This window comes from Umbelopsis ramanniana (assembly GCF_025399195.1).
Source record: "Umbelopsis ramanniana AG unplaced genomic scaffold K450scaffold_7, whole genome shotgun sequence".
In the NCBI taxonomy this organism is placed as follows: domain Eukaryota; kingdom Fungi; phylum Mucoromycota; class Umbelopsidomycetes; order Umbelopsidales; family Umbelopsidaceae; genus Umbelopsis; species Umbelopsis ramanniana.
This window is the reverse complement of record NW_026252093.1, coordinates 200,751-222,377: the sequence shown is the minus strand read 5'-3', so window position 1 is coordinate 222,377 and position 21,627 is coordinate 200,751. Positions and strand designations below refer to the sequence as shown.

Below are 21,627 nucleotides of genomic sequence, written 5' to 3'. Positions count from 1 at the left end.
GGTAGCATTGAACAAAATCATCATGTCTGTCCAATAAATAAAGGGTTTTAGCATGATTTAGGTGATTGCCCTGGTCTTTTTCAGTTGTTTGTATGAATTTGCTCCAAATGGTAAATGCGCTGACCCCTCTTCTTGGTAAAATAATTCTGTTTGTGCGCTTCCACAATCTCGAGAAGCTACATCATCAACCACAAGACAAAGCTTAGGGCATGGTATGGTGGCGGAGAAATATCCCTCAAATATTTGCATCAGCGTCATGATTGGGTGCGCCAGTGCAGGCACAAATTTAGTGACACCGAAATTTGCAGCTATTTGATCTGGGACCTCCAACTGCTTGTTGCTTTTTTCTTCTTACAACCTTGTTGCGTGAACATTCGTCGAGGTCTAATAGAGATACATAAAAGTACATATTGAAACAGGAGACAATTTCGACAGGGCACTAGGAAACACGCAATGGGTGGATCGTCCCCGCAGATTTTTGGGGTTTTGGCTGCTCTCTTTGCAGTCCTCCTGCTTGTGTTTACAAACATTGGAACTACATTCACAAGCACGTTTTTACCAAAGTTGTTTCTCGTCGAAGCTAGTTCATCCTCTACTGGCAAGTCAATCAGATATGGTGTATATAATTCTTGCTTATTCCAAGGAGATTCCCTCCAAAGCTGCACGAAGGCTGCTATTGGCTACAGCTATGGTAAGCATGATAAGAATGTTGGATGCAACGATATTTTGGAATGATGAAATAATGCTCATACTGGTGTAGATTTGTCGCAACTTGGAGAAGCTTTCAACGTCACCACCCTTCCATTCTCGATTCCCAGTACGCAAGCCAAATTGCATCAAGCGGCTGGAATTTTGATCTTTCTTGCCGCCATTCTAGCCTTTGTCTCGCTGCTAGGTAAACTATTTTTATTCACATACCGTGAACGCAATCAAAAAGCCCTGATTATAGACAAGATACACTCCGTACTAAAGTAAATTTGAACCACATAGGCGGCGCTGCTATTCGACATTGGCAACGCCATAACTTTCCTCGCGCTATTGGAGCCGCCTCCGCATTAGCCGCTCTGGTAGCTGCGTGCATCGGTATCGCATTGACCATATATTCATATTGGACTTCTTTTGCCATAGCTCAGCAAGTTATCAGCGATCTCTCATTCAAGTGGGGTCCAAGTATTGGAACATTGGCTGCTTCTGCTTTTTGTCTGATCATAACCACGATTGGGTATATAGCAAGCTGCTTCAGTAGACATAGCAAATCTAGAGATTCATATCAATTATATGACTACGAATTTGGCCATGGAAATGACCACTATTATTAGCATGCATTATTTAGATCCTGTTATGTGTATCATAGTTATTATCTGCTGGCAAGACCATTGCAAAAATGGTAAAATAACACTAATAAATTTCAAGTCAGGTAACGTAATTAGAAGATCTAATATGTTAGAATGAAGCACCAATATCCAATGAATTCCAAGTACTGTGATCTACATGAGAACGTTTGTGGGTAAAAATCTAGCACGATTTGCATTGGGTAGCGACAGACGAATAGGGAATAATTCTAAGGAACTCTCGGACCCATCTTGAATGGGCAGCGGTCCCTTTGAGATAGAAATTGAGACACAGCTAAAGTGCTTCCTATGTACTCTGTGGTGAGTACCAGGATCTAAAAATACACATTTCTTTCTACCTCGAGAACACCAGAAGTCGGTATTAAAGGCAGACAAGTCCATAGGAAAGTTTTGTTGGTGGCACACTTTGCTGGCGGAGATCGGCATCAATGGGCATTTCACATGGGGTGTGCCAGAAAACGACGAATAGACTGAGAATGCATGCCAAACATTTACAGGACAGATGACAGGACAAGTTAAAGACATGTCTGTCAACAATGTCGTAATTCATGTACAGTGTGTCTACAAAAAGAGGGCAGGTTGCGTTGAGAATATTAGAAAACCAACTCACAATTATTGTTTGCGCAACCGGGATTTGTCCGCTTAAACTGTGTTTGATTTCTTTGTGCCGCCTCTCTCCACAGACACAACATACAGGCACACACGGCTTCTTGGCTTTGGACTTGACCTACTTACCTTCTATATTATACTTTTTTTATTTTATTTTATTTTACTGTTTTTTATCACCTCTTCTTTTTGGACCACTTTTTTGTTTCTTTCCTTCGTTTTTACATTTTTTTTTTTTTTTTGCTTTTATACCGTAAAGGCTTTATAAGTGTTGGTTTCATCATAAACCTTCTCCATAACCAACTATATTACTCGCTAGCCAGTTAAACCGATAGTCGAGGTTGCAGCTTTACAATGCTCGCCAGGAACTCGAATGCATCACATGTTCATAATCGAACATTACCAAATGATTCACCACCAACTACACCTAAATGGAAATCGTCCTTAGCCTCCCCTCTTCGAAAAGCGTCTTTAGACTCGCAGCCCAAGCCAGGTGCAAAAGAGCTGAAGACAAGAATTGCTGCAAACTATCAAGAGCTATCTGCAATACTCACTACTATGACACCTACCAATACGCAGAATCGAAAGTTAATCCCAACTACATCCGTCTCAACTAAACTGTCAGAGCCTCTTGCCTTACCAGTAGCGATCGCACCTACTAAACAGCCTATTCAAAAGCCAAAGCTTGCCAATCTTAGTATTGACATCAAGCCTAAAATTGTCAAGAAGGCTCCGCCAACTCAGCAAACAAACTCAGACAACAACAACGAACCCATTATTAGTTATTTCATCATGCTTGGCGATAAGATTGAAGATGAGCAGACTATAATGAGCTACAGAGACATGGGTGATGCTGAAAAGACTGAACGCATAACCAAGATATTCACAAGAGCTGCCTCTAATGGAGATGCAAGAAAAATACGGCATATGCTTTCCCAGGAGCAACTGATCCCATTTATAGATATTGATAGACAGGATGAAGATGGGACAACACCCTTAATCTACGCTGCTTGTTTTGGCGCAATAGATGTTTTACGAGCCCTTCTCGAAGCAGGGACCAACCCTAACAGGCAGGATAAGTGTAAGTACAAGTTTTTTTATTTTGATCGGGCAGCCAGGGAAAAACAATAACAATGCAAACCGGATGACTTCAATTGATTGACTGACATTCATATCACCTTTCCTCCTTTGAATAATCTCCTATTGTAGCTGGATGGTCTGCATTGATGTGGGCTGCGAACAATAGCCACGAGGAAATCGTCAGGACCTTAATCGAATATGGAGGCTGCCCTACACCCAAATCAAATTCTGGTTGTTCGGTTTTTGATTTTATTAACAAGGAGAACAAAAGTTTGAACGATTTGCTGGCAAGGAATTCACGAGACAGTATCTCCAGCATTTCTAGCTTTGGCCCTGGTCACTCTGGACGTTCGTCATCTCCGTCTTCGTTTGGAAGTGAAGCGGACTTGTCCAGCCGCGATTGGTCCAGTTTTGATGCATCTTTAAAATCACCATCGTACGACGAGCGGTTTGAAAGTGATTTTGACGATGTAGACGAATTTAAATGGGATGAATGTCTTCTACATCAAATGTTCGTTTTTGATGCTCAAAAACTACCTAAGATTCTTGATACAGTCACTTTTAAGATGGATTTGCCACCAAAATCCAGACAAGAAATTTTCGTTCCAGCAAGCATCATTTATCTCTGCGCAAGATTTGCTCATTACTACTGCGACGCGGATACTGTTGATATGGTTCTTTGCGAAGCTATGAAGCGATTGAAAAAATGTGTCCAGGTACAGTCAAAGTAAACGCTTATCATGCAACAGCAAAATGTGCGTATAAACTGACTACAAAAACCTTCCATTCTAGGCAAGCGCGAAGAATGTTCATGCCTTAAGCTTCTGGCTGACAAATATGTCTACACTGCTACAATACCTCAAGCGCGATGGCGGTCTCATGATTGCTGCTGCTGAATACCACATCGGGCTATCCGAGCTTATATCAGAGACGTATATGCTTATTATAGCGGATGCTCAAAATCGCATTGACAAGATCTTGGAGCCGTCCATGCTCGAACATGAGCAAATAGGAGAAATGGAACAAGTCAGCTTTGTGGATGAATGGAGGTTCTTTAGGCGTGGGAGCAGTCGTCGACAGTCAACCATCATCTCTTCACCAGACCCAGCGACTAGCTTGAAGCGAACAGCTTCCTTAGCCAGTCGACCTGTGCCTGACTCGAAAGCATCCAAAAACCTTTCACCGGTCTCCATTATATCTTTATTGTCATCTACCATTTATGTTTTTAGATCATACCACGTACAACCTTCCATCATCGTGCAAGCAATGGCACAATTCCTGTATTATATCTCTTGTGAAATCTTCAATCGCATACTCGGCAACCGAAAAATGCTATGCCGATCAAAGGCCCTTCAAGTCCGCATGAACCTTTCCGTATTGGAAGAATGGGTCCGATCACAGCGACTCCCACCCGGTTTATTGAGTTGCTTTGATCCTGTAACTCAACTGTTGCAACTACTACAGTGCCTCTCTCAACTCCAAGAATGGGATACATTTTCTGCAACTGTTAACGAACTGACGGCTCTGAATGCTTTGCAAATTCGAAGATGCGTTACCCATTACAGATATGAAGTGAACGAAATGAAACTTCCAGAGGAAGTTGATGCACAGCTAGGAAGGTTACTGGAATCCGGTAACCAGGCTAATCAACAAAAATTGAAATGGGAAGAATCAGCCAATCGATTGAGTACTGATGTTGAATCAGTAGAGTCGACTGGTAGTACTGATAGGGATTCAATAACATCCAGGCGATTATCCGGTGGTTGTTTTGAAAATGACGATGAAGAAATTAGAGAACGACGAGATTCCAAGTTCATATTGCCATTTTCTCTTCCAACCTACTCTACTGAACAACAAGATATGTCATCAAAGCCAGAAGGAATTTCATCTATGAGTTCTCGTCATGCGTTAACCCCATGTATACCAGAAGATTGGATGCGTCAGTTAGATTCCATTTGATAAAATACTAGAATCTCACACCAACTGCCATATAGTAATTGTTTAGTGCTTACCGATCATTTTTTTAATACCTTTCTAGTAGTTTTTAGAGTAGGTTAGTGTTATTTGTCGATGTTGGAAATTCATAAATCAAACCACGCCTCGATACACACAACACTGGGTCAGTAAACGGTGGTGTCGATATTACATTTGCATCCATGCAGGCCAGTTTATTACAAAATGATGTTATGTTCAACTAGTAATTATTATCTAAGGTTTCTTTTCAAAATATGGTGATGATTTCATAAAGTCGGCAGTGGTATCAAGAACCCAGTCGCCAATATCAAGGTATTTATCAATTATCGACTTATTGACATAAGGATCAGCCATATTCATTGTGGAAGTTGCAGGTCTAAAGGATAATAATGAGTATTTCTAGTATGCTGTCTTTGTGCCGTTGGATGGTATGCTTACTGGAGACCAGTGCTGCGCTTGATTCCAGCCAACACTGTGGAGACAAGAACAGCATCGGCTGCAAAGTGCACAACTTTACCGAACATGGTCATTATGATTATAGATTGGAGTTGGATTTCAATAATTAACTTGCGAACTGTATGGAGATCTTCAGAAGAAGAAGAAATATCAATGTTTTATAGAGAATGGAGGGAGGGGCTTGCATCTTTGCTGTCTGGTCCGTAACCACTCCAAATGTCGGTAACTGAAATGACTCAAAACGGGATTTCCAGGCAGTATTTTTGGTACGCCTTGGCACTTGGCTGAATTTTCTTGGATATGTTTGTTAACATTGCTTTCTTATCATTGTTAGTGAAGTAGACTATGCTCATTCCTTTATAACTGTCTATAGCATACCGCTTGACGAACAGAGTGCATCGTACTTGCTCCTGCCAATGTGCTTCTTCATATTGTGCCAAAGCAATTACTTTGTTATTAAAAATGACACCTTCTATTGAGGATGGTATATACATTGATTGAATGAAGTGGTGCTATCGTCTAAGAAAAAAAAGATAAACAAGGGCAGGGCACAGGGAATCAACTGTGATGCGACAATCAAACCAGTGGTGTTAAGCCTGAGACTTGCATTTTCTGCGCTTTCTTCATGCGATATAACTTGATGGCACGTTCACGCTCAACGTCCAAAGCTTTACGAGAGGCCAAACTGAGGTTGCTCAGCTTTCTCTTGTGCGACGCTTTAAGCATTTTCATGTTTTCATCCTCTTCTGATTGATAACCATCCTTCTGCGTAGTCTTCATAGCCTCTGCTGACTTGGCTTCCAGTGCCTACAAAATTTGAAATGCATGTCAATAAAATAGATGTGCTGTAAGGAGAATAGTTTATATCTACCTTTTTGGCGGCACCACGAGCTTTGGGGATAGACTTCAGTATTGGTGGTGCATCTGCAACTTCTCCAAACTTCACATCATCTCGCAGTTTGCCCCAGTCGTCAGTTCGATCTTCTAGTTTACTTTGTTTCTTAGCTCTTTCCCTCTCCTTTTTGTTGTCTCTGTATTTTCGTTTTCTCTCTGTCACTGGCTTGGACTCGCGAACGGACTTAAGAAAGGTACCACGCATCTCTTCCTCTACACGCCTATCAAATTTTATGGGTTAGCAGGTGTCCTCGTGCATGCATTCATATCTTCAATCAGAATATTACTTACTGACTAAATGCTTTCATCCGTTCACCAGGTCGAATTTGCGGTATGTTTCGCTTTTACAATGCCAATTGAGAAATTAGGACTAACATACTTTTTCGCACACATCAATCATCTGAGCCTAAATACCTCAGCTGCTTCCTTTCCACCTTCTTCTTTCTGGGCCTTCTTCACTTGGGCCTTCTTCGCAGCAAATTCCTTCGCTTTCATCAATCTCTTAAAGGCTCCAGGAGTATCTGAAAACTTGTCAGAGGTAGCTGGCAGATCCAGTCTAGATTGGAGTCAGCATGCCAAATCATAAAGTTAAAGACTGTAATATTCCGTATTCTTTATCTTACCTCTTATCTTTAGTTGCATTCCTAACGCTTGCTTTCGCTCTTTTGTGAGGCATTTTGCTGCAAACTTAGCGAATCCTGTATGACTTTGAAGCAGATTTTGAAACTACAATTTTTTTGGTCGCATCTCACAAAATTTGCGCGGTTGAATGGAAAGACCGTCACACAAACTGGTGCGCGTAAACATTTGACCGCTCGTTGTATATTATAATCGAGCCAGCTTTAAGAACCATTAATGAAAAACCAAACAATGGATGTATATTGTGGACGTTTCGTTATTAATAAACACTTTATTATGAAATAAATACCACAATGCGCATTAGTTTGCGAGTTGCCTGGAACTGAATCAGGAAACGTTACACAAGGTTTCTTGGGTTTCGAAGACTTTTGTCCAATTATGAAAAGAGGGTATTTATTAAACTCATCTCCGATCAATGACAGCATGTCAAGTCGACATGTTACAGGAGTACATAAACGAACTGCTTCACAACCGGCAAATAATATGACGAAAGAAGATATGGCAGAAAAGAAATCACTCTCAAAACAAAGTCCAGGTGCTGCCTCTCGCCAATCGTTGATGAAGAACCGCTGGTTAAGGTTGATCGTCATCGTCTTGGCCATCTATACGCTGTATACGCAAATTTTCTCGGCACTGTCGGTATTCAGTAGAGTATATACAGACCCTGAAACTAGGATAACAAAGGAAATTTTGTTAGATTCTATCGGTATGTGCTGCCCTTTATCTGATCCACGATTTTGACCTTCATGACTGATCGATTTTGACAATTATAGTCACAGATACAAATAGCAGGCCAACATGGATAGACGAAATAGCACATAAACACCGACTTCGATATCCACAAGCATTACAGCGGGATTCTAGCCTAGGACATACGAACAACGCTATTAAGCGTTTGGAGAGAAAGCGACGTCCAAAATACACCAACATTGTACATAAATTGGTTTCCGTGACAGCTATCTTAGCTATCGATAGCTCTATCGATATTTTATCGCAAGTAGATGCAGTTTTGGCCCAATCTGTTCATCCGGAGCATATTTGGATTGTAGCAGATAGTGATGTACACCTCCCAAAGGCTCTTACTGCTGACTACCTTCCTCATTACGTCGGTTTTCGAGTCTTTTTTCGCGAGCACATTGGCGAGCGAAACTGGATATCCGTAGCCAACTTAGCCACTACTGATTTCACCTGGGTCATGACAAATGGAGTGCGCCCTGGAATCAGATACTTGGAACGACTTCTACGGCTGAGCCAAACCGACGAGTATCGTCATGCGCTCATTGGTACCGAAGGTGCAATTTTACCTTTCAGCGGGAACATGACTACGCTGGATGTCGATGAAATGATTTGCTTCCCACAAGCCATCGAAGCTGGAGAGCTTCCAAATATGTCTGTGGCTGTCGATATGCTTACCGATACTTGGTTGCTGCGTCAAGAATGGATACCTATCATCATGGCTCAAACAACACCACAACTCTCTCTAGTGCCTACAGGATTCAAAATCAGCCTTACGCTGAACTACGCTGGCATTACAACGGTCGTTTTACCCATCAATCCCATCGAAGTTGCTTATTGGGGAGACGTCAGGGAGCATACACGTACTATGCATGAACAGGGATCTTTTTCATGTCGGCAAAAAAAGGAAGAGTTAACTTTCAACCGTCATTGGTATCAGATACTGACACGCAACAAGCATACACTTGTTACGGAAATCCGAGAGTTGGCAGAAAGTGCTGATGACTCTGTGGACGTTGCATTCTTAATAAGCAATCTCGATGAACTGAATGCAATCACTCCTATGATGTGCACCTTCATTGAAAAAGAGAAGTCTGTTCATCTAATCAATGTTGGCGACCAAAGCGTTGCTCGTATGCGCTCTGGATCGTTACTAAAAAATCAAAACAACTGCCAACCTGATCATATCTATGATTTGAATCCCACTTCACATGCGAGTGACCGAGTTTTTCTGGATCAAACACAAATAATACCCATGACTCATGCATTATTACAACTCTTGAATCCACGACTAGTCTTACATCCATCAAGAAATGTTATGTGGAGCACCTTGGCTAGCCTGGATGGCGACGTTACCTCGACATTTATTGCCATCCCATCTGAAGATTTCAAGCATACAGTTTGGATGGCGACCTTACCTATAGAAGCCCTAATGAGTGAGTTAAAGTTGCTTGACAAATAAGTTAAGGAGGACTGTGAGCGGATGAACTAACTGAAACCTTCCATCACAGAATGGAATTCCATCGACATAAGACTTGTTGTTATCACAAACGAACGTCCGGACTCGTTAGCCCGACTTATGCGCTCTATCGGTGATGCCCATTACCTTGGAGATTCAGTCAGACTGACAGTTAATATGGAACGCAACGTTGATAGGGTCTCCAAAATGATTGTGGATAATTTCGAATGGATTCATGGAGAGAAGGTTGTCAGGCATAGAATCAAACAGGCTGGAGCAATGTCAGCTTTTGTGGAATCATGGTACCCATCCAACAATAATGAATATGCGATCTTCTTGGAGGACAAAATCGAAGTGTCTCCACTCTTCTACAGTTGGGTTAAATTCTCTATTCTCAAATACCGCTACACGGAAGATCAAGATGTCTCCAAGAAATTGTTTGGCATCAGCCTTTATTCTCCTCCAGGCACAGGCCTTCATCTGGAAGGAACGAAGCCATTCAACCCTTCTGAACTAAATGACTTTAAGATATATGACCTTCCATCGCCTTATGTACTCCAAATACCATGTAATCTTGGCGCAGTGTACTTCCCTGAGCACTGGCAAGAGTTCCACGATTACATAACTGCAAGATTACAAGACAAAAAACAATTACAGAAGATTATAGTGCCAGAATCGCGTTCAAATGCATGGGATTCCTCTTGGAAACGCTATTTCGTAGAGCTGATGTACATGAGAGGATATGTCATGCTTTATCCGAACTTTGAGGGCTTCAAAAGTTTTTCAACACACTTATTGGACAATAGAACTTCTCTCACGAATCAGACAGAACTAACGAAGCAAACAGATCTTTTGGAACTGGCTGAAGTACCTCTTATAATGAAAGGAGCTATCATTGATGAACTACCAAACAATGAGCTTCCCAACTGGGAAGAGCTTCCAGTATTTAACTTGTTCGCAGTGCCTTCCAATATGTCTCGCCTACATGAGGAAGGCGTTAAACTTCAGATGGAGGTGTCCGCTTGTGACCCAGAAGTTGCTGGTACCATACGGTTTGACCCCGGTGATTTACTTTGTCCATTTCCAAAGCAGTACTTACAAGCTATTACCAAGGTTGAAGACAAGCAGGAAGACCAGAATGTCCGTTATGTTACCGTGTATGTGGTCGGTCCAGCACCAACCTCAACAGCAGCAACAGATGATATAGACGTAGACCACTGGAAGGATGACAACCTAACTTCCGGAAACTCCATGATCAATCATTATGACGAGCAAGCCTTCGACAGTTTAGCATCAGTTGTTCAAGACCAATTGGAAGCTGAAGGTCCCAATTTCGAAATAGGTGACGACGAGGAATTCGCTCCAGAAGAAGATGTTGAAGAAGAAATCTCTTTACCAGGGCAATGGCAGTCAGGAGATGGTGCGTCAGACGATGAAGATATCTTGATTGAGCCCACACCTGAAGATATTGACCTTGAGGAATTGGAATGGACTGAAGACGATAACGAAGACACGGATGCCGATGATGTCGAGATCTCAGAAGGCGTTAATGTAATATAATAGCAAGACCTACAATTTTTCTGTATTCTTATGATATGTAATACTAGGGTGTATCAGTGTTCCCAAAGCATGGATAACAGTAAAGCATCGCTCTGTGTGTGAAACGCATATTCGATAAAAAAATAACCACATATAAGATGGCCGTTATAATGAAGATGAAGTCTTCCATTGTCACGACTGAATCAATTTCAGTGTTTGATACCTTAAAATGATGGTAGAGACACTTCAGCTTGCCATTAAGGTTGCGTGCCTGATCGCAAATGGCCGAACACATTAAAGTCGGAGTTTATTATTGATGTCATGGAAACTCTCGGTTTCTCCATCTCTTCATCTTAAGCATGTTTGGAGGACAGCAGTCGTCGAGCCCGTCTCAAGGTACTTATGAATTACTGTCAAATACTCGTAAGGTGTGGACTATACTCATGTTTTTTGTTCACATCTGTTATTCTTATAGGCATTCGGCTGACCTTCATAACGCAATCTGATCAATCCAAGTTTGAATCCTTGTTCTCCCGAGCAATCGCCGGAACTGGTAGCCAAAACTTGTCTGGTAAAGTATCCACTGAGAGAAAGATGGAAGGACAACTATCACAAATGTGTTGCTCATGACTACTATCGCTGTATTATAGCTGACGCTGCACGAAATATCCTGATGAGGAGTCAAATCGACAATCATACCTTGGCACAAATATGGTATGGCCAATATGATCAATACGCGACACTGTGCTTTATTGCTTGTTAAACAAAATATGAAAATAATTTTTGCAGGGATCTATCTAATGTAACCAATACACCTGAGCTGACCTTTCCAGAGTTTGCGGTAGCGATGTATTTGACTTCATTGAAGCTGACTGGCAAACAAGTCCCATCTTCGCTACCAGCTAAAATTAAAGAGGAGCTCGATGTTGCCGTGGCTACCTTGCAATCGAATACACCCATTCCAGCCAAGTATCAGCAGCCTATGCCCACAGGAATGAATTTCCAAACCCCAATGATGACCGGTATGCAAATGCAGCAGCCTATGATGACAGGAATGCCTATGCAACTACCCATGAGGACAGGAATGCCTATGCAGCAGCCGATGCAAACTGGTGCTCCTATGATGCAACAGCCAATGGCTACCGGCCTCAATAGACTTCGCCCTGTAGCACCCACTGTTCCACCGCTTCTTCCATTGTCTGTCACATCCGGGCGATTTGGACAAAATGGCAATGACAAGCCGCGGGTTCAGAACAATCAATTTGCAAACATGATGATGCCTTCAAACAACAGCTCAAGTTTCAGTGGTAACCAAGGCATCGCTGTCGGAGGTGGCAATGGAATGAGCTCAGAGGAGCGCCAGCGATACTATGACATCTTCAATGCTTGGGACGTTACCGGCAGTGGATTTTTGCCTGGTCAAAAAGCAAGAGAAATTTTTGCTCAATCTGGCTTACAACAAAATGAGTTGATGAAGATTTGGGCACTTGCTGACTACGACGATAAGGGACAATTGGATATCGAAGAATTCGCCATTGCCATGCATCTAATCTTCCGACGCATGAATGGCCTTGATATACCCAACACTTTACCTCCAGAGTTAACCCCGATGTCGAGTACTCTCAAGAAGTTTATTGTTGGTGGCTCTCAACAAAGACAAGCTAGTCCTGTTCAAGCTAATCAAAGGAGTAGCCCTGTTGCCAATAGAGGTCGCTTTGAAAGACAACAAAGCGAAGAGAATGGTGGTTACATTTCCAACGCTCGCAGAAGAAACCAGAACCGAGTTCAACTAGGATCGCGCCGCTACGAAGAAGACGAAGAAGATTTCGATGAAGACGATGAAACGGCAGAGCTTCGTAACCAAATTGCCGATATGAAAGGTGCTTTGGACATTCTCAACAGTAGTAGTAAAAGCACCAGCAAATCTACCGGATCCTCTTACGCCGATCAAAGGGCCGTTGAAGACCTGAAGAAACGTATTAGAACAGCACAAAATGATCTTGTACGTGCTTGTGAACTTGATAGCACTCTTTCCCGGTACCTCTTGAGTATGGACGAATCTACCCGTCTTCAAAAAGAGAAGCATGATTTGGAATCTAAGGTCCAGTATATGCTAGATGGTGAGATTCCAGACTTAATTCGACAAGTCCGTAGTATGGACAACGAAGTCAGAGATCTTAAATCTAAGCTAGCTCGCAAGAGAGACGGCAGCGAAAACTACGAATCGTACATTACACCAACTGGTCCAAATGGCAAAGTTACGGAGAGTGATAAAATTCGCGCAAAAGCCAAGGCTATGATGATGGCTCGAAAGATTGGTGGAGCTCCATCTTCGTCTTCATCCATCGATATGAGAGAGCTTGATCGGGAAAAGCAAGAAAACAGTGCTTTGCTGGATTCCATTGAACACGGCGTCAACGATCAAAGAGCCGCAGCTCGCCTTGCAAGTGATAACTCGAGCTTTGGATCTTTCGCTTACAGCCAAGATAGGAGACGATTTGAACAAGGAGACGATGTGTCTTATGAACTAAAGCGCTTTATTGAACAACTTGCTGATGAGGTTCCTCTGCGTAAACCTTCTGTATCGTCATCAAGCTATTCAGATTCTTACAGCGCTGGTGATGCTTATTCGCGTAGCAACAATGTGGCTTCAACAACTAGCCCTACACTGAATACCTATTCTTCACCGTCGTTGGCTGGTAGATCGCCTACTGCATCCCGTGCGAAGTCCCCAGCTGAAATTAAGAAAGAGGTAAAGGCGAAAATGCGAATACGAGCTTTAATAGACGCAGATTGTAACCGCTTTTTCCTTTTCACACCATCATAGGCCGAGAGAAGGGTTCAAGAACGCCTTGCTGCTTTCCAGAAGTCTAGATCACCTGTACCTGCTCCGGCGGCGCAACCTGTTCGCGAAGCGCCTAAACAGGATAATGCCGAGGAGCTTGCTGCACAACGTAAGTTTTTGTGGGTTTGTCGCATGCCAAAGCTACACGACAATGAAATTAACCTGTTCATTCATTTTGTAGAGAGACTCCGCGATGCTCAGCTAAAAGCCCAAGCTAGACTTCGGGAGAGAGATGACAAGAAAGCCGAAGCTACACAAGTTGGCGCTGATCAGCTAGCAGCCGAACAACGTGAACAAGAACGTCTTGTGGAAGAGAAAGAACGAGCTCGTGTTGCGGCGGCTGAGCAGTCGCGCTTGGAAGACGAGCGTATTGCTGAAGAGCGTCGCAAGGAAGAGCAAGAGGCAGAATTACGAAGATCTAATGCATTGGAAGAGGATAGAAAACGTATTCAACGTATGGATGCCGAGGCAGAGGAGCAACGTAAAATGGAAGAAAGAGAAGCGGAAGCGCTGGCCCAACGTGAAATTGAAGAAGCAAACGAAAAGCAACGGCTTGTGGAACAGCAAGAAGCCGAGCGAGCAAGAATCGAGAAAGATCGTCAGGAAGCCGAAATGAAATTACAGGAAGCTACCAAAGAGGTTGTTACTCCGGTACCAGAGGTTGAAACGCCTTCAGCTACCTCTCACAACAAAAATCCATATGCTAGCCAGATCGCTGTTAGCCAACCAGAACCAGAAACCTCTGCTACCAAGAAGAGAGAAAGCTACAACCCATTCCTGATGGCTAAACCACCTCAAGAGAAGCCTGCCCCTGCGGCTATCAAGGAAGCTGAGGATAGCGATAGCGATTGGGATGTTGTCGATGAGAATTCCAGTGACGATGAGACAGAATTCCCTGCCGCTGGATCAGCAAAGAACCTTGCTAGTTTATTGTTTAGTGCCATGGGGTCAAAACCAATGCCTACCAGTTCAACACCTAAATCAGATAACTCTGCTCCATCTCCTTTGATTCCTCAAGGCGCTTTGAGTTCACAACTTGCCTCACCTTCCATTGCTACTTCGGTTACTAGCCCTGTAGCTCAGTCCACAATACCGCCTCCACCTCCACCTCCACCGGCACCTGCATCCGGTGGTGCAGCTGACAGCATACCTCCTCCTCCTCCACCACCTCCCATGCCAGGCTCTACACCTGGAAGTGATGCATTTGCTCCACCTCCACCTCCCCCACCACCACCACCACCACCGGCATCAGGAGCGTCTAGTATCGCAATCCCTCCTCCACCGCCTGCACCTTCAGCAGTACCACCTCCTCCCAGCATGCCAACCGCTCCAACCAATCCCCAACTTCCGACACCAGATGCTGGTAGAAACGCTTTATTGAGTCAGATTCAGTCGGGCACCAGACTCAAGAAAGCTAAAACCAATGACCGTAGTAAAGCGGCTATTGCTGGCCACGTTCAAGGCGAAGAGCCCAGTCCGGCTCCAGCGTCTTCTGCCCAAACCAGTCCTCCCGCGGCTCCGTCTCCAATGGCTGGAGGTGGCGGATTCATGGCCGAACTTCAAGCTCGTACTGGCAAGATGAATGCAAAATCTGCCCCCAAGCCAGCGGCTGTAGAGACCATCGCTGCCCCTCAATCGAGCCCTTCGATGTCTCCTGCCAAGCTCAAGGCATTAAGACGTGAATCAACTGAATGGTTCGGACAAATGGCTTCACAGCAACTGCGACAGGATCCCGTTTCTGCATTTGAAAGTGTGACTGAAAGTCCAGCTGAAAATGATACCAACGCAGGGCATGAAGCCAGCGGCAATGAGGTGGACGAAAGAATAATCGACTATGACTTAACGAAAGGTATAACTTTAAGACTAGTTGCTTAACCCGACAGAGAAATTTTGCTAATCGTTGGTGGGGAAACAGAAATCCGATGTACAGCTATTTGGGGATACGATGCTCAAAGCGACAACGATTTAAGCTTTGCCCAAGACGACATTATTATCAGCTATCCACTTAAATCTGGTGCAGAACCGGATTGGGGATACGGTCAATCTGAGCTCACAGGTCTCAAAGGCTTCTTCCCGGCCAATTATATTGAGCCTGTGAAGGACAATGGAGGTAATTATGTGTATGTCAAGGGTATCAAGAATATCACAGTTATTAATGCCTTACCTTTTACATGATCAAAAAGACAAACTTAACATCAAAGTGCAAGCTCTTTGGGACTTCGATGGCAGTGGCGGCAGCGGTTTGAGTTTCAAGGCAGGTGATATTTTGACTATCACCAGTAAAGACATGGGAGATTGGTGGGATGCTGAACTCGATGGACAAACAGGCATTATCCCATCTACGTTCGTTGAAGAGATTTGAAAATAATCTTGGAGTTTAGATAATGTTGTAAAATTGTATTCCTCTATTGAACGACTTTTTGGAGGGTTAAGTTAAGGAAGCAGCCCAATAAACAACAAATTTAAGTATCTACCTAGGTTTTGCTTCGAATTTTCCCTTTTTCTATCCTATTTTTGGCCATCCATGCCCGATAGCTAAACCAATATACCAAATGGAACGCAAATCAATATCTGATGCCTTAGAGCTTGCCCTTGAATCTGCTTCCAACGAATACCAGGCGCAATCCGCTGACTTCGAGCATGTCAGTGCTGATGAATCAGACGGCTCAGGTGCCGAAGATCAGCGTAATCGCAAACGTAAAAGAGACGCCTTGCTTAACTCAACAATTAGAGATTCTGCTGAAGAGGATCCCACTACACCGTCCTGTCCCATCTGTCTACAGCCTTATACTCATCGCTCGTATCTTCGACCCTGTTACCATTCTTTTTGCATCGATTGCATTCGGCAATGGTTCAAAATAGGCAAAGTTTGTCCTTTATGCAAACAACATGTTACTTCAGTCGTCTATAATGTTGGAGAGAAATCAGGAACCTTTCTTGAATACAACTTCAATGGCTCACCTCACATACCCGAAGCAATTTATGAGCAAGCCCTTAGGAGCGCGCCGAGCCAAACGACACCTTCAGAAACAGCTGGTCAGCGTGCCTTAACGCATCGACGCAGGATATACCATGATTCTATGATACCCGATCCTGGTTATCCTCCTGTTTCTCGGAGACATCTCGATACCACGCACATTTTACCATACCACGTTGCCAAGGTGAGAGACATTTCACTCCCAATTACTTTTGAGATAGAGCGGCTCGTGTTAACCAAACCGGTATTTACTACCCATCCCATATGTAGATCAAACCATTTGTTACTAGAGAATTGCGAGCACTGCTAGGAGATTTCTACGAACCCTTAATTGAAAAACAAGTTTTAGACATCTTGCTCATACCACACAATCGGTTTATCGAGTCGCGACGAGGCAGAGACAACAAAACCTCAGACGAAAAGCGAGCAATGCAAATCACGATGGACGACGATTCTATAATAGAGCTTTTAAGCGAATGGATTCCCGGAGGCGAAAATAATAATGGATTTGCTCGGCGATTTGTCACAGAAGTGATGGCCTTCCTGCGTAGTGGTATGAGCTTGAATACCTTCACTACCAATGTCCATTACCGTCGTGAGGGTTAGGGTTCAAAGTGAGACCTACAAATTTTGGGATAAAATTACGACTGACGTGCATTTCGCCTCATCCCCCCCATCAACTCTTTTTCTGAATGTATTGGATGCTATAAGCTTGTCATGCAATCAAGCAATGATAAGTCCTCCGAAGTAGGAGATGTCGATACAGACAAGCCCTATTTAAATGAATCAACTACCGATCAACCCCCTCAAATCACCAGTCCTGAAGCTCCCGAGCAAAGTCTTTCTCAACCTTTGCAACAGCAACTACCGGTACTATCACAACAATCACAACAAGCACAGCAGCAACATGCAACTTGGCAACACCAGCAACATCCTCGGCATATGTTAAACAAGTTTGCTACTATACATAGCGGCGATAAATACCACCAAGACTTGCGGCGAGACGTCTTGACCAATTTTGACCGAAATCTTACTGTCGAAACGGCCCACTTTGACCCTCAACTTCACTCGTCGGCTGGACCGACAAGCTCGTCTTCATCTCCCGCTGTTGTTAGAAGGGGTCCAATGTCTTACTCCTCTGGTTTAGGTTCTAACTCTAGTTTGGTTAGTGGCTCTCCGCTTTGACTTCGAATTCATTGTTACCAGAAGTTAAACACTGTTTCTAATGTAGAGTGATCGTCCAAAAGCCAATGCAAAGAAAAGGCGCCGCCCTGCTGCCGGTAGTGGTACAGCCAGCCCGGCCGAAGTGTTTCACAGACATTTAGTGGACGCTGTGTCAAATGCTGAAGGTACAATCAATATGAAAATTTCCGTTAACGTTAACTTTTTGATGTTTGCGTACCCAACACATACTAAGCTAACTACAAATTTGTTGCAGATTCGGAAGAAAATGAAGGATACGTATATCCGTACGCTTACAGCAACTCTAGTAATCAAGATAATAATGGCCACTATGCTGGGGCATCCCAGCAGACTCTTCAAAAGATCGACAGTAATCCCTCGATAGCATCAGCCCCCAATACCACGCAAGAAGCTGGTATCTCATCGACCACGTCTGTACAACCACACCAGAACACTTCCATGTCCGACTTCTTCAATGACATGTTTCAACCGCCGCCTTCAGTGGTTAATGGTAGTCGTAAAGATGATAATGAACAAGATCCTGAATGGGGATATGAAGACTACCGCCCTAAAATGCGCAACGTTGTTAATGATCGTGACCATTATATGAGGTCTTCACGGATACGACCCTTTTCACGAAGTTCAGATCAGTTCAGGAGAAAGTACGACAAAAGTCGAGGTTGGAGTGGCATTCATTCTGATATGGAGGGGTATACAACTGATGATGAAGGTGTTCCTTTGCTCTCCCGGAAGAATTTTCGACCAGGTCAACTGAAGAAAAGAATCTTAGATTGGTAAGTCGGATGGTTTGGCACGAAGATATGGGATGACCAGATAAACTGTATTGGGTAACTAATATTTATACTACTGCAGCCCTCAACTCCTTCTCACTGTTATCGTCTGCATTGGTATGGTGATGGCTTGTATGATTCTTTTGGCTTCTTGGACCGCATCGCCACTCGGCAACGTTAAAATCAAGATGGGGCGAGTGTTAGCCACCGACAAGGAGTTAATTTTTGATTTGCATATTCATGCCGTTAATTATAACTGGTGGACGTTACATATATCATCGGCTGAGCTTGGAGTTTTTGCTTCCAGCAAGTTGGTACCCGACGGGCTCTCATCAGCTAATAACTACACTCATGGTGAGGACATTTACCGGATTTGACTCCGTTTTTTTTTTTTTTATACATGTAACATCATATTGAACTTTTTCACAAGTAGCAGCTGAGCCAGCAGAATATTTGGGAAGTCTTTACAAATTTGATGAGGCGTTGTATTTTCCAGCCAGAATTTTTGCAGGTGACCGAGAAGATCCACCAACTACCCAGCTTCGTATCAAATCACCAGGTGCGGACAAAGGAGGCAACGAACGTTGGTCACGCATGATAAGATACCCGTACGCGCTCATTGTGAGAGGCGTATTACGATATCCTCTGTTGCCGTTCCTTGGCTCGCATATAGAATCAGTCGCTGTTTGTCACGTCTCTCATGTTGACCCTGCTACTGGCAAAGTGTCAGACGAAAAGGATCAAAGTTTCTGCTTATCGGACAGTTAACGCTGCCCTCTCTCTTGTTTACTTGAAAAAACTGACCATTCATTTGGTGCCTTGTACTTGTAAAATGTAGCTCTAAATAGGACACTGGAATAAAATCCAGCATTTGGAGAATAGGGAATGCTGATATACGTCACGTCTCTTTCCTCTCGACCATTGAGCTTCGTATCGTATTTCTTTCCATCATATTGACTTGTTGTGCACTTCCAGGGACTTTTTTTTTTTTTTGACTGCCCGATATGCACAAATACGGCATTGTCATCTCCACACCGTGAGAGAATTACCTTTAACCCCCTTTATTCAAAATGTCAAACGTCGTTGTTTACGGTGGTGCTGGAGCCCTTGGAAGACATCTCGTGACAAAATTCACAGCTAACAACTGGGTAAGTGCATAGTTGCATGATCTTCATTCAATAGATCCGCTTTTCTAATGTTCAGCGGATCGATCAGACCGTGACTAGTATCGATTTGGTTAAGAATGACAGTGCCAAACATAATGTACTGCTCAGTATTGATGCCTCACTCGAAGAACAAGCAAAGGCTGCCCTTGAAGGCGTTAGTCAGGCTCTTGGATCAGGAAAAGCAGATGCTGTTTTGTGCGTAGCCGGAGGATGGGCTGGAGGCAATGCAAAAAGCAAAGGTACGCGGATAGTCATGATGAACAGCCATGCTGTATCCTCGCTGACATACTGTCCTGGCAGATTTTATAAACAACTCGGACTTGATGATCAAGCAGTCCGTAAACTCGTCTTTGATCGCTTCCAATGTCGCCGCTCACCACCTTGCAAGGTAATGTTCGCATTGACAAACACTTGATGTGTCAATCACCTCAACAAAGTGTCCCTTTTTTGACCTTCTCGATTCTAGCAATGGTCTTTTGAGTTTGACCGGCGCTTTGGCTGCTGAACAAGGCACACCTGGTATGATTGGATATGGCATTGCCAAGGCCGCTGTCCATCAATTGGTGAAGAGTCTCGCGGCAAATGGAAGCGGATTGCCTGAAGGAGCAGTCGTAACTGCCATATTACCGTAATGTATCTAAGGATCAGATTAACGATCCACCATGGCCTATACTGAACATGTTTTGATAGTGTCACTTTGGATACTCCCATGAACCGCAAGTTTGCAGCTGCAGATACAGACTTCTCAACCTGGACTCCGCTTGATGATATTTCCGAGTAAGTTGTCTGTGCACAACATTGAATAATTTTTGACATCCGTTCTGACAATGTCTTGTTATGTAATAGTCATTTGTTTGCGTTGGCTTCCAAGACTGCCAAGGTTACCAGTGGAAAATTGCTGTCTGTCACCACCGAGAAAGGGCAAACAAGCTACAACGAACTTTGATAACATAGTACGTGGAATATAAAATAAAACTTCATGTTCAATCACCAAGTTTCTTTATTATGATACACTATCAAGATGATATTCAAGTAGGGAAATCTTTTAAGGTCGCAGACTGAAAGCTGAGTGGTTATCAAGCAAGTCTGGCATGCTTGATCGATCTGCGATAATAGAATGCGTTAGATATCCATTACAACAACACTACTTTAGACTAATTAATATGTAAAATACCTCTAAGGATATCGTCAAAGTCAATAGTTTCATCGTTGCCAGTCAAAACATCCAGAGCTAACGAGTTCTCAGAAAGAAGAGAATTACGCATGTGCTAAATAAGCAATGAGAATTAACCATCCATGCAACGGCATAATACATTTGCTATTAATTCAATAAGGATAATACCTCTGTGGCGATCTGTCGGTTCATCATCATACGAATAGGAGCGTGCATGCCGTAAACTTGGCGTGCAAGTTGCAAATTGAGGTTATCTTGAGTTTCCTTCCACTATTTTTTGTTCGGTGTAAATAATACGACTATTACGTGAAACGTATGTAAGAGACGCTGGTCTACATACCTGGGCAAGGTGGCTTTCCAAGGGATGGCTGGGCAAAACTTCTGTTGCAATTGAGCGAATACCATGTCGTAAAGTGTCATGACCACCGAACTCTGAGTGGGAGGTTTCTTGTGTTGATTTGCTGATCGTGCTATCGGGAGTGGTTGCAGGTACAATGCGGAGAGACTGTTTGGAGACAATGGAGTAAAATGGGGGACAGTAAAGTACGTACGAAAAACGTAAAACGCATGGTTAGCATTGGCATGTTATCATGCTACTTTGAGCGGGATAGTAAAGCATACCATTTTAGCAATGGAGTTGGTTCCTGTTCAGAGAGTGTATGGGTCGGGAATACTGGTCTGCGACGCGCAAGTAGTTGGACGAGTGCGTGACCGCGAAATTTGCGTCATCAAATTTACCAGCTCGACCTCTGTCGGAC

General features: G+C 43.4%; 12 protein-coding genes across 12 annotated transcripts; 9 read left to right on the top strand and 3 right to left on the bottom strand.

Moving 5' to 3' along the window:
* The first annotated feature begins 358 nt into the window (after nt 1–358).
* On the top strand, nt 359–1,433 carry K450DRAFT_225333 (uncharacterized protein). The gene is made up of 3 exons (XM_051586361.1): nt 359–691; nt 761–895; nt 991–1,433. The coding sequence occupies exons 1-3, from the start codon at nt 454–456 to the stop codon at nt 1,317–1,319; spliced, it is 702 nt and encodes a 233-aa protein (XP_051447898.1). The 5' UTR covers nt 359–453; the 3' UTR covers nt 1,320–1,433.
* Nucleotides 1,434–3,825: 2,392 nt separating this feature from the next.
* Nucleotides 3,826–5,171, top strand: K450DRAFT_225328 (uncharacterized protein). The gene has a single exon (XM_051586360.1). The coding sequence runs from the start codon at nt 3,876–3,878 to the stop codon at nt 4,995–4,997; it is 1,122 nt and encodes a 373-aa protein (XP_051447897.1). The 5' UTR covers nt 3,826–3,875; the 3' UTR covers nt 4,998–5,171.
* Nucleotide 5,172: 1 nt separating this feature from the next.
* On the bottom strand, nt 5,173–5,662 carry K450DRAFT_225326 (uncharacterized protein). The gene is made up of 2 exons (XM_051586359.1): nt 5,451–5,662; nt 5,173–5,388 (listed from the first exon to the last, which is right to left on the bottom strand). Exons 1-2 carry the CDS (start codon nt 5,540–5,542, stop codon nt 5,247–5,249), a joined length of 234 nt encoding a protein of 77 aa, XP_051447896.1. The 5' UTR covers nt 5,543–5,662; the 3' UTR covers nt 5,173–5,246.
* Nucleotides 5,663–6,006: 344 nt separating this feature from the next.
* On the bottom strand, nt 6,007–7,210 carry K450DRAFT_225324 (uncharacterized protein). Its single transcript, XM_051586358.1, has 5 exons — nt 6,986–7,210; nt 6,777–6,918; nt 6,654–6,703; nt 6,340–6,583; nt 6,007–6,275 (listed from the first exon to the last, which is right to left on the bottom strand). Exons 1-5 carry the CDS (start codon nt 7,036–7,038, stop codon nt 6,045–6,047), a joined length of 720 nt encoding a protein of 239 aa, XP_051447895.1. The 5' UTR covers nt 7,039–7,210; the 3' UTR covers nt 6,007–6,044.
* Nucleotides 7,211–7,371: 161 nt separating this feature from the next.
* Nucleotides 7,372–10,899, top strand: K450DRAFT_225321 (uncharacterized protein). Its single transcript, XM_051586357.1, has 4 exons — nt 7,372–7,707; nt 7,775–9,172; nt 9,248–10,247; nt 10,520–10,899. Exons 1-4 carry the CDS (start codon nt 7,380–7,382, stop codon nt 10,539–10,541), a joined length of 2,748 nt encoding a protein of 915 aa, XP_051447894.1. The 5' UTR covers nt 7,372–7,379; the 3' UTR covers nt 10,542–10,899.
* Nucleotides 10,900–11,075: 176 nt separating this feature from the next.
* On the top strand, nt 11,076–15,463 carry K450DRAFT_225316 (uncharacterized protein). Its single transcript, XM_051586356.1, has 6 exons — nt 11,076–11,130; nt 11,210–11,305; nt 11,385–11,448; nt 11,524–13,486; nt 13,562–13,688; nt 13,761–15,463. Exons 1-6 carry the CDS (start codon nt 11,094–11,096, stop codon nt 15,452–15,454), a joined length of 3,981 nt encoding a protein of 1,326 aa, XP_051447893.1. The 5' UTR covers nt 11,076–11,093; the 3' UTR covers nt 15,455–15,463.
* Nucleotide 15,464: 1 nt separating this feature from the next.
* Nucleotides 15,465–16,072, top strand: K450DRAFT_225311 (uncharacterized protein). Its single transcript, XM_051586355.1, has one exon. It carries the CDS (start codon nt 15,684–15,686, stop codon nt 15,939–15,941), a length of 258 nt encoding a protein of 85 aa, XP_051447892.1. The 5' UTR covers nt 15,465–15,683; the 3' UTR covers nt 15,942–16,072.
* Nucleotides 15,944–17,250, top strand: K450DRAFT_128046 (uncharacterized protein). Its single transcript, XM_051583946.1, has 2 exons — nt 15,944–16,740; nt 16,827–17,250. Exons 1-2 carry the CDS (start codon nt 16,132–16,134, stop codon nt 17,160–17,162), a joined length of 945 nt encoding a protein of 314 aa, XP_051447891.1. The 5' UTR covers nt 15,944–16,131; the 3' UTR covers nt 17,163–17,250.
* On the top strand, nt 16,827–17,828 carry K450DRAFT_225309 (uncharacterized protein). The gene has a single exon (XM_051586354.1). It carries the CDS (start codon nt 17,274–17,276, stop codon nt 17,739–17,741), a length of 468 nt encoding a protein of 155 aa, XP_051447890.1. The 5' UTR covers nt 16,827–17,273; the 3' UTR covers nt 17,742–17,828.
* Nucleotides 17,829–17,999: 171 nt separating this feature from the next.
* Nucleotides 18,000–19,333, top strand: K450DRAFT_225302 (uncharacterized protein). Its single transcript, XM_051586353.1, has 3 exons — nt 18,000–18,532; nt 18,612–18,883; nt 18,963–19,333. Exons 1-3 carry the CDS (start codon nt 18,198–18,200, stop codon nt 19,295–19,297), a joined length of 942 nt encoding a protein of 313 aa, XP_051447889.1. The 5' UTR covers nt 18,000–18,197; the 3' UTR covers nt 19,298–19,333.
* Nucleotides 19,334–19,503: 170 nt separating this feature from the next.
* On the top strand, nt 19,504–20,963 carry K450DRAFT_225297 (uncharacterized protein). Its single transcript, XM_051586352.1, has 6 exons — nt 19,504–19,677; nt 19,745–19,934; nt 19,996–20,083; nt 20,162–20,323; nt 20,386–20,472; nt 20,542–20,963. Exons 1-6 carry the CDS (start codon nt 19,600–19,602, stop codon nt 20,639–20,641), a joined length of 705 nt encoding a protein of 234 aa, XP_051447888.1. The 5' UTR covers nt 19,504–19,599; the 3' UTR covers nt 20,642–20,963.
* Nucleotides 20,542–21,607, bottom strand: K450DRAFT_225292 (uncharacterized protein). The gene is made up of 5 exons (XM_051586351.1): nt 21,491–21,607; nt 21,210–21,374; nt 21,038–21,139; nt 20,870–20,963; nt 20,542–20,799 (listed from the first exon to the last, which is right to left on the bottom strand). The coding sequence occupies exons 1-5, from the start codon at nt 21,491–21,493 to the stop codon at nt 20,741–20,743; spliced, it is 423 nt and encodes a 140-aa protein (XP_051447887.1). The 5' UTR covers nt 21,494–21,607; the 3' UTR covers nt 20,542–20,740.
* Between the last annotated feature and the right edge of the window lie 20 nt (nt 21,608–21,627).